Source organism: Stegastes partitus, unplaced genomic scaffold (assembly GCF_000690725.1).
Source record: "Stegastes partitus isolate 25-593 unplaced genomic scaffold, Stegastes_partitus-1.0.2 Scaffold1028, whole genome shotgun sequence".
In the NCBI taxonomy this organism is placed as follows: Eukaryota; Metazoa; Chordata; class Actinopteri; family Pomacentridae; genus Stegastes; species Stegastes partitus.
Genome location: NW_007578759.1, coordinates 138410 through 148261, shown reverse-complemented (window position 1 = coordinate 148261; position 9852 = coordinate 138410). Strand labels below are relative to the sequence as shown.

Below are 9852 nucleotides of genomic sequence, written 5' to 3'. Positions count from 1 at the left end.
GTAATGAGGCTTCACAGTCTGAACATGTTCACTGTTTTATTTTGGTTCCCTGTAAAGTTGACGACGATGAAGATGTGGAGCAGAGAAACCTGAACGTGGTCCACATCGTGTTTGGGCTGGTCATGGACGGATGTGTATGTCGATGTGCTTTGTGCTTGTGTGTGAATGTGTGTGTTACCGTGGTAACTGATGCGTGGTGTTCACTGTACTTTGTTGAGCGCATGTTACCTTATTTTCCATCTATACGAGCGTGTTTAGCCTCCCATGGAGCGGCTGGTTGGTAATCTGTCTGACAAAGAGCTCCTCTGTTTGTCAGCGTCTCTGTCTGTTTGTTATGCTGATGATGGGATCCTCCAGTTCAACTGAGGTGGAAATAACCCAACGCAGCTCTCTTCTTTTACTGCTTCAGTCCTCTGAAACATTCACCAGCCGCTCTAATCCCCATCTTTCATTCTCTCTAGACGATGGTTCAGAGGCGAGTTCAGGCCGGGACACCCCCGCCAGCAGCTCGTCCCGCCAGGGAGTCGGTGATCAGACAGAAGAGAAAGCCAAGAAAGACAAGAAAAAGAAAGCAAAAACAAAGAAGAAGGAGAAGAGCAAGGGGAAAGGGAAAGAGAAGAAGAAAGCAGAGGAGCCCGAGGAGACGGAAAAGAAGAGCAAGAAAATCGGCTTCGGCCTGCTGAGGTGAGTGAAGGGCCTTTTCTGTTTCTGGGGCTCGCTTCGCTTTAGTTGTGATGCATTTTCACTCCGGCTGGGTTCTACCATGAGCGCTGTGTACAAATAGATGTGGTGACGTCACCCACTGGTCTGCACTGAGCTGATCTGAATCCCCAGATTGCAGCTTATGTTTGGCCACAGTTCATCTGTTTGGTGCCAGGACCTTCAGAAATAAGGAGTCGGGGGTGTTGCCTTTCACGCTCAGGAGACACGGTCGACTGGCTCGGACCTCAGCTCACTGGAAACACTGACTGGTCCACGCCTCACACGGGCTAGCGCTAGCCGCCTTGACGTTGTGCTAACAGCAGGTATCATAATCAAGCCCCAGCTTTAACCACAAACACATTGGACCAGCACGTCTGGAGAACAAGAATCTGTTGAGAAGCCACAGAAGCTTGTCTCAGCAGCAGCAGTCCAGCAGGTAGAGAGCAACAGGCTGAGCAACTGTTAGTCAGGCTGTCAGCCACACAGCTCATATCAAAGCCCTCTGTAATGTCATTACGGAGCAGTGATTTACCAACGGACCACCAGCACACTGATTAGATTTAGCAGCTGAAACCATCATGACTCTGCACCATGACTGCAGAATGATGGAACAGTATTTCTAAAGAGAAGGTGCTGCTTTCTGGATGTACATTAAAAAGTAAACCAGACGTCGCATTTCTGCTGAGAGTCACAGCTCTGGTCCTGTTTGGTGTCAGCAGGGCCCACCAGAACCAGCCCACCATGGTCTCTGAACCGTTGCTGTAGCTGAGTGACTGAATCTTGTCTCAGCTGAAAACTAAATCTCTCTTTTTAAAGTCTCTCAATGTTCAACTGTCAGTATTTATTTATTATTTTTAGCTTTAACCTACATTTCTGTGACTTTCTAGTTTGTTCTTTTGAATGTCAGTGTTGTTTGTTGTTGTTGTTGTTGTTGTTGTTGCTGTTTGCTGATTGCTGGTAGACGTATTGGAAGTCACTGTGAACCAAACAAACCTTCTCCTCTGCTGCTTCGGCCTGATAGTCGCTGCTCTTTGAGGAACCCTGAACATTAAAAGAGGTTCTTCTCTTCCAGCCCTGAAAACCCAACAGCACCGACAGATTGTGGACCTTTACATCTCTATTACTCACATTTATTTTATATCACACACGGGGACACTGAAGCAGAAGTTACCCATAAAACCTTTGTGAACATGATATCAGGTCACACTTTGTGAGAGGCGGTTCAGTGCTGCTGTGTTTAGTGTCACCGTGGAGTTAGCGTGTGCACATCCGTGTTCAGCAGGCGCACAGGAATCAACACACCTGATGCATTCACACCATATCAGACAAACATGAACCCTGACGTCACATGGTCTCAGGCACACAAAGGCCGCTCTAAGAGGGGCGCAGCGATTTCCTAAAGAGCTGCTGAGAACTGTTTCTGTGTGATTAACTCTAACTCTACGTCTTCTGAGTATTTCAGAGTATTTCAGTGAACACTTTGTACTCTCCACCTTAATGGTGAGCTAATATGACTTCTCTCCACCGTGGCTGTTCAGTGAAGGGGGACTTCACATGACCATTACGTAGATACAGATCTGAAGAAAAACACTCGCCTGCAATTGGATCCAGAAAACACAGCCGTGGCCTTTCACACACACTTACAAACGCAGTCTGTGTGAACCGCAGCACAAAGAAACACTTCCAACGCCTGTTTTATCACAGTGATTACATCTGAAAATTGCGTGTTATTTAAAGTGAAATATGAGGCAATTAGACTAATATGCGCTAATTTTACTTAATTGAAGAGGTTTAATGGTCTTTCTTTGAAGGTCACCACCTTTTTCTTCATCTCTTTTTCAACCCTGTTTTCCTCATTCTCACTTCAGTGTGCTCTCTGTCTCATAGCTGCAGTCGTTGGTCATTCATAAGGATGGTCTGGCGGTGAGCAGGTCTTTGTAGTGAATGGCCGTCTGGACTGATCACGGTGTGTTTATAACAGCAGATGTGAGGACGGTATGCAGTGTGTCCTGGGTTTTCCTTCTACAGACACTTTCTTGTCAGTAGCTATGAATCGACCTGCCTCCGTCTGGGTCGGGTCTTCCTGGAGCGTCAGCCCTTCACCACTTCAGTCCATCGCTGCACAGAACTCGTCTTTCTGTTGCATGAAAAGAAAAGAAATGGAGCATCAGAGGCAGCTGCATTGTGTGAACTAAACAAATCGCTATATTCAGCTTTATGATGCAGTTCAACAAGCCTCAAAGACAACAAGACCTTGGAAATGGAAGAAAGTTCCTGATAATTGAGCAACAAAGGGATGCTTCTACCAGACTGGTTCTGTGTTCCAGCTGCAGACAGATGAGGAAGAGTCTCCTCAGCAGGGTCGGAGGTTATCATAGAACAGGTTTTCTTTTCATCCGAGGAGACCCGTTTTCACATTAGATTTAAATGCAGTGATGTTGTGAGCATCACAAACAAACATGATGGTGCTGAATAATGTTAGTTCTTCAGAATGTCGTGATGTGACTCAGTTCAACAGTAAACCAGCTCAACCTGAGGACAGATGGTCCATGGTTGGACGGTGGTGCTTCAGGATGTTTTAGTCAACGTGTAGCTCTGTATATATGTATTTAGTCAGAGTCTGTAAAAACCTTCTGCAGTGAAAATCAGGTTTTTTCACCCTGTGTCCTCAAGGTGTGTTTAATTTACTAGAAGACATATCATGACTCAGCGTTCCTTCAGACAGCAGACTCAGCGAGCTGTTTACGGGGAGTCTTTAACTTGAGATGTAATGAACACACCACAGAGCATATGTTCTGGTTCTGGTTCTGATTATGTCATTGTGTAACGCAGTCGGAGAGCTCAGCTGATGTTTGTGACGGTGGAGATGCTGTAGAGACGCAGACATCGTCACATGTGTTGTCGGGATTCCACCAATCATTTGTGTGTAATGATTATAAACCAATGTTCAAAACTGGAATGCAGTTCTGACTTTTTAAATGAATTATGATGTCATTTCTATAACCAATCCAATGCACTCACCTTGCTGTAAACTCACAGGTCGCCTCCCTCTCGATCTCCTCTGGTCCTTCCTGCAATCATCTGTTGGTCTTTTCTCTACATAAGCACCAAGTGACACACCTGAGGATGTCTTTCTGTCCATCTGCATCACTCCACCACTTTGTCTTACCGTCTTAGCAATGTTTTAAGTGCTTCAGAGTTCAGGAGAGGTTACAGCTCATACTGTCCCTGTGTGTTCATCCATCTCTACTCCACCTATCCACCACTCTGTGTGATTATGGTCTGGACAGCCTACGCAGCACACATCTCCAGTTTAATCTAACCAAGCCTTCCTCCATCCATCCTTTCATCTACCCACCAGCTCCCCCATCACATCTCGCCATGAGTGCTTGAAGAAACCATATAATAGGCCCAAGGATATTTTTAGAGCTCTCCTCCACACCTCATCACCATGAGAGGGTCTTGATTAGAGACCAGTGATAATCTGAACCTTTCTCTCTTTCTGACCATGTTTCTAGAACACCCCCCTCCTCCACTCCCACTCTTTCCATCCCCACCCCCCTAATCTTTGGATCATTCCAATTTTTCCTCTCCGTCTGCTGCCTCCAGCTCCTGCTCTCTCTCTGCGTTTGATTGCGTGTAATGGTGGTAGACTGAGAAGGCAAATTGGTGCTATTCAGTGAGGCTGAGCTGCTGATTTGTCATATTCATTTAAGGGCACCTTTGATTGGCCTAATGGTCTGGAGGAGAGGTAGTACGGGACACTCAGCCTTCCTCCAAGGTCTCTGGTTGTACAGCGGCACATGTTCATGTTTGTCATTGCTTGCTTCACACGTCTGATGCAGGAGATCTCTTTACCTGCTCTCTTCTTATTATTAGTTCATTCATCTGCACAGACACGCTTGTATTGTTTCTGTTACCTGCTCTGAGCTTCCCACTGCATTTAGGTTCATCATGTGACTGGAGAGAGGGTGTCGCGGGGTAAATAAGCGTGGTAATGTAATTACAGCAGTGTTTCATCGCCATTGTTAACCCAGGCATTAAAGTCAGACTCTGAGTGTTTGGTTCAAATGCCCTTTAAAGTGGACAGCTGGCTCTGTCATCCCAACCGCTGCCACCTGCCAATCACACATGCCAGTCATCTGTGTGTGTGTGTGTGTGTGTGTGTGTGCACCATCATGAATATTCATGTGATGATCAAACCTGATTGGTCACACAGTCAGATGGCCGTCCTACACTTGGCTGCTGGTGACGGAGGCGTCCACACAGCATGTGTGTTGGACGCTCTGCTGCTCTGTGACCCTGTGTTTGTCTGAACTGTGTGTCGTCTTCTTTCTTGCTCTGTCTCTTAACACTGATTTAAATCAATCCAGCCGCCGTCAGTAAGAGTCCACACACCGGTGTCATTTAGATTTATAGGGAGTGTTCATGTGATCAGTAGGTTCCTGTGGATAAAACTACATAAACGAGGGACAACAAGATGGTGAGACAGAGATCTGAACAATACACTGAAACTGCTTCTATGTTGTTTGTATTTGTATTTTTAAACTAAAATGCCGTGTCCACTGTTAAGCCTCACGGCTGTCAGTGATCAGCTCGATAGCTTTACTTCGCTGCTAACAACCTCTCTGTGCGTCTCCACCGCGGCTCTGTTCCCTCCTGTGATGATCTCCAGGTCTGTCAGGTTACAGGCTTCCTTGCCATCACTCTGGTCTTCAGTTCCCTCCACAGATCCTCGTTGGGACTCTGGCTGGGCTGCTCCGACACGTCGAGACTGTTTTCTCTCTTCAGTGTGTTTCAGAATGTGCTTTCTGCTGCTGAGGTTGGGTTTTCTCTCTGATGCTTTGTTCCTCTAGAGTCCTCGTGTAGGTCTTGTTTTCCCACCATGCTGGTCACTCTGACCACCTGGCATGGCAGCTGAACACCACCTACAGTCTTATGTTCCACCACGTTGGGCCGTGAGTACGGTGTTCTTTGAGGCTGAGCGCTTTTTCTTTCTTTCATCAAACAAAACCCACGTCTCTGTGCTTTGTGAGAGGCCCGGTGAGCGTTTATGTCTCCATCCTGGTGACGCCTTGGCTTTGTCACTTCTTACCAGTGCAGGCTCACTTTGGTTTTTCTGCTCTGACCCTTCAGATTCCTCACGGCGTGGAACTCCTTGTGCTCTTTGACTTTGTTTGGCACCGCGGTCTCTGAAAAATCTCGGCTATGGCTTTATAGTGTTTGCCAGTCCTGGGGTGCACCTCTGCCTCAGTATTGGACCAGAACAGGGAGCTCATGAAGCTCTCTGGTCTTAGTGGACTAGTGAGTAACTGAAGAGCGATGGCATCGGTCTTACCGTTTTTGTCACTTGTTTCTGTCATTTCTTGGTCAAACAGAAATCCCCATCAATCACAGTCTGGCGTGGGAGTGAACCATTTTGTGCTTAACTGTATATTGTGCACACATACATGCTGGACATGCAACCGTGATTCAACAGTCCACATAATTAACATGGTTCTCGAGCTGTTCTGTCATCTGTGTGTTTGGCTGTTAGACACAGGAAGAGGGACTGTCTGTACAAATGAAAATATGGCCATCTATTAGGTGAGACTGCGACAGGACAAGGTCTACCAGAACGAGCCTCTGACCACTGCTGTCGGTGCATCATGTTTGACGTGACTGTTGGTGTGTGTGTGTGTGTGTGTGTGTGTGTGTGTGTGTGTGCATGCTGTTCATTTTCAGCCTTAGAGCTGTGTGAATTTATGGGAATCTATGGTAATGAATGCATGAGCGCCTGCTGGCTTGTGATCATGCTCTGCTGTACTTAACATCCAGCTCTGTTGCTTTGTTTTGTGTGTGAATGTGTGTGTGTTCAGATGTGTGTGTGTTTGCTGACCTGTTTTAACTGCTGTGTTGAGAAGAGGAAGGAAGGTGACCAAATCCTAAACTCAGTGAAGCAGCCACCCTGTACCCTGAATAGGCTTTCTTTACTCTGCATGATACATATCATTTTATTGCCCCCCCCCCCTCCTCCCACTCGCTCCAGCGGGGCATAATGCTGCACCCCCATTACACTGAAGTGCTCCATGGTGGGGCCTATTAGCCCATCTCCACGGTGGGGCCCATTAGGACTGAGCAGCCTCATTGTGGACTGTGTAATGGTTGAGCTTCATGCGAGGCCTTTTAACCCAAGTCTGCGGCGTGTTTTTGGATGTGTGCGTCTGAAAAGGTTGATGGTAGAAAATGGACTCACTTGGGTCCCTGTTATTTGCGGGAGGTTTTCTGATTGGTGGAGCTCTGCATCACCCCCAAATCATCTGCATGTGCGTGTTGTAGACCAGAGAGGGACTGAGCTGCTGGTGGGAGGCTGTTCCAGGTGCAGCGCTGAAGTCTCCTGAAGAACCCGGTCTCACTAACAGTACATCCCTCTGAATAATAAATCATATATTACATTATATTACATTACATACATCATATAATAAAACTTACCATCACTCCTTGTCCAGTAGAGTCACACAGAATACGCTTTGTGATGCTTTCACTGATGCATAACTCTTTAAAATCAATCCGATCTATGAGCCTCATTTTTATTTTTACTTTAAATTCAAGGAGCTAAATGTTCTGTTGATATTATTTTGATCTTGTGCCATCTCTACGAACATCAGCAGCACATTCACACACAGGTCAGCCACAGCAGGTACCAGAGAGACTAGCTGATGCGTTACAGTCTGCTCCATGTGTGGAGACCTCGTCTGTGTGTCCTGATACCTGACACAGGTGCTGTTCTGTTGGGATTGAACTGTTTTAGGGTGAATAACCAGACGTGTGCTGACGTACACTTTAGAGGTGATTCTACAGTTAAAATGTACGTTCGGGTGAGAATGTCGTACATTTTATAGCTAATTGATGAACATGTTATTCCACTTTGTTCACTTTAAAGCTACTCAGAACCAAATGTTCTGGTCCAGTTTGAGTAAAGGCACGCTGACTATAAATGTTGGATGCAGGAAAAACAAACCCTGTCTCCTGACCAGACGCTGCCTGTCATTGCTTCATAATTAGAGAGCACATGCTTGGAGCAGGGGACGGACGCTGCCAATCAAACACCATGACAGGAAGTCATTGAGGTGTCACTGACTGATGCCATGCCTGCCAATCATCAGCCAGGGGTGTGCACGTGTGTGCACGTGTGTGTGTGCGTGCGCTCCCAGCACACTTGTCAATCGCCTATTCCCTCAAGAAGCCGTCTGCCAATGATAGCAAAGGGAGGCGTGTCCTGGGAGGGGCAGAGGGAGGAAGTGAGAGACGATCAAGACAATAGGAAGAATAGGTGAAGGCAGAGGCGCAGATGTTTGCTCAAATGTTTTCCTCGTCTGTTTTTTTTTCTTCTGGGTTTTGTCTGAAAAACGCACAAAACAACAGCACGAGCGTGGAACAATGTTCTCCTCATTTGTTGTTTTTTTCTGGGTTTTGTGAAACAAAAGCTCGAGCGTGGAGCAGTCCTCTGGAGACTCCGCCCACCATCATCCACATGTGATTCTGAGCGTATCGTAGCGGCTTGTTGTTCCAGGTGTCGCCTCATCAGAGTGTTTGCTGTCAGGTCAGGATTGGTTCGGTCTAAAGTCGGAATCTTCCTGACACCAGATTTCACGATTTGTTATCAATTAAACAAAACTTATAAAAAGACAGAAACTGGCTGCAGTGAAGTCATTAATACGACCAATCAGAGTTTACAGAGACACGCTGGAGTCGTAGGATGTGAATGCTTCAACCCCCCAGAGCCAAAACCACATTCTCCAACTGTCTAGACTTACAGTCGCATGTGTAGAAGAACCCACAAGAAATTCCACAAAGTACACAAATGAAGCAGACAGCAGGAACCCGAGTCAGGACTGCTGGGGCTCTTTTGGACCCCAGGCCATGTGGTTTAGGTGACAGGTGTTTTTATTTTTGAAGATTTTTTTTTGTAAACATGAAAAGAGGGACATTGGTCGTACATTTAGAACCAAACATACGTCAACTTATCAGAACATTTATTTAACAAAGTACAAGTCTGTAATGATGCCAACACATGTTGTGCACATATTGTTTCTTGGGGTCGAATGAACCCTGACAGACCTTCTACGTCTGGCACCATGAAGGTCCTGGACAGGGCTAAACATGATGAGTGTTGTTATCGGTCAGGTTTCTTGGTAAAGACTAGGACTAGAGTTGTATTCTGGGGTTATGAAATACATCCCAAAGTATTATAGTGTGGACTGGTGGCATGTTGGACAACATGATGGTGGAGAAGACAGTCAGCCTGTCCTTATGCTGTCCGCCGTGGGCTCCATCTGTGACTGTGTGCACATGACCAGGGAGGCCGACTGCTACTAGAAGAAACCTTCAGAACAACAAATCAAACAACCTCACCGTGTTTGTGGCTCATAAAGAGAAACAGAAGCTAAAAAATTCTGGCATATTAATTATGAAAGCCTGCACCTGGGTTTGGCGAGCTGAAGCTGGACCCAACATGACTCAGCAGTCAGGTGCAAAGCGCCGTCCTCGCCGTCTGTGATGATGACACGTGCAGTAAAGTTTCTGACATGTTGAAATACTGACAGAGTGCCACGCTGTGGCTGACTGTACCTGCTGGTGGCGCTGTGTGATGGAGAACATCCAGGAGACCGGCTGAGAGCAGAGTGAGGATGTTTCTTCGTCTTCTCAGGCACATTTAGCTTTTTGTTTTAAACCGTAAACAGAACCAGCATTTGCCAAAGATCTTTTTCCCTTCGGTCAGACGTCAGACAAACAGTCTGAACGTTGTTCTCTGGATCTTCATCATCCCACCTTTCCTCACACAGATGGAAGCTTAAAGGAAGCTGGGTGTAGATTTCTAATTAAGTCTTTCTCACATGTAAATGAGTAGCCATACACTTTCCATACAGATTGTGGTGTTAGCGCCTGAATATTCATGAGTCATCGTTCTGTTCCCACTGATGACACAACAAGAGGTAATGTATTCGTGCTAACTGGCTGCTAATCAGCTGCTAATCTTACTCTGATATTCTTTGTGAAATGACGCTCCAGCCATGATGTCGTGACTTGTAAATTTGAAAACGTGTTCTGGACAATCAGGCTGTGTGTTTGTGTGATACGCCTGCTTGGTGTATTGTTCAGAACCCTGTT

At 46.3% G+C, this 9852-nt stretch overlaps 1 protein-coding gene across 1 annotated transcript in view; it reads left to right on the top strand.

Annotated features, from left to right (window-relative positions):
* pard3bb (par-3 family cell polarity regulator beta b) overlaps positions 1-9852 on the top strand; it is a 218717-nt gene that overhangs the window by 125319 nt on the left and 83546 nt on the right. Inside the window, exon 19 of the mRNA XM_008295178.1 lies at positions 462-684. Within this exon, the coding sequence (XP_008293400.1) occupies positions 462-684 (223 nt within the window). The remainder of the gene's footprint in view (positions 1-461; positions 685-9852) is intronic.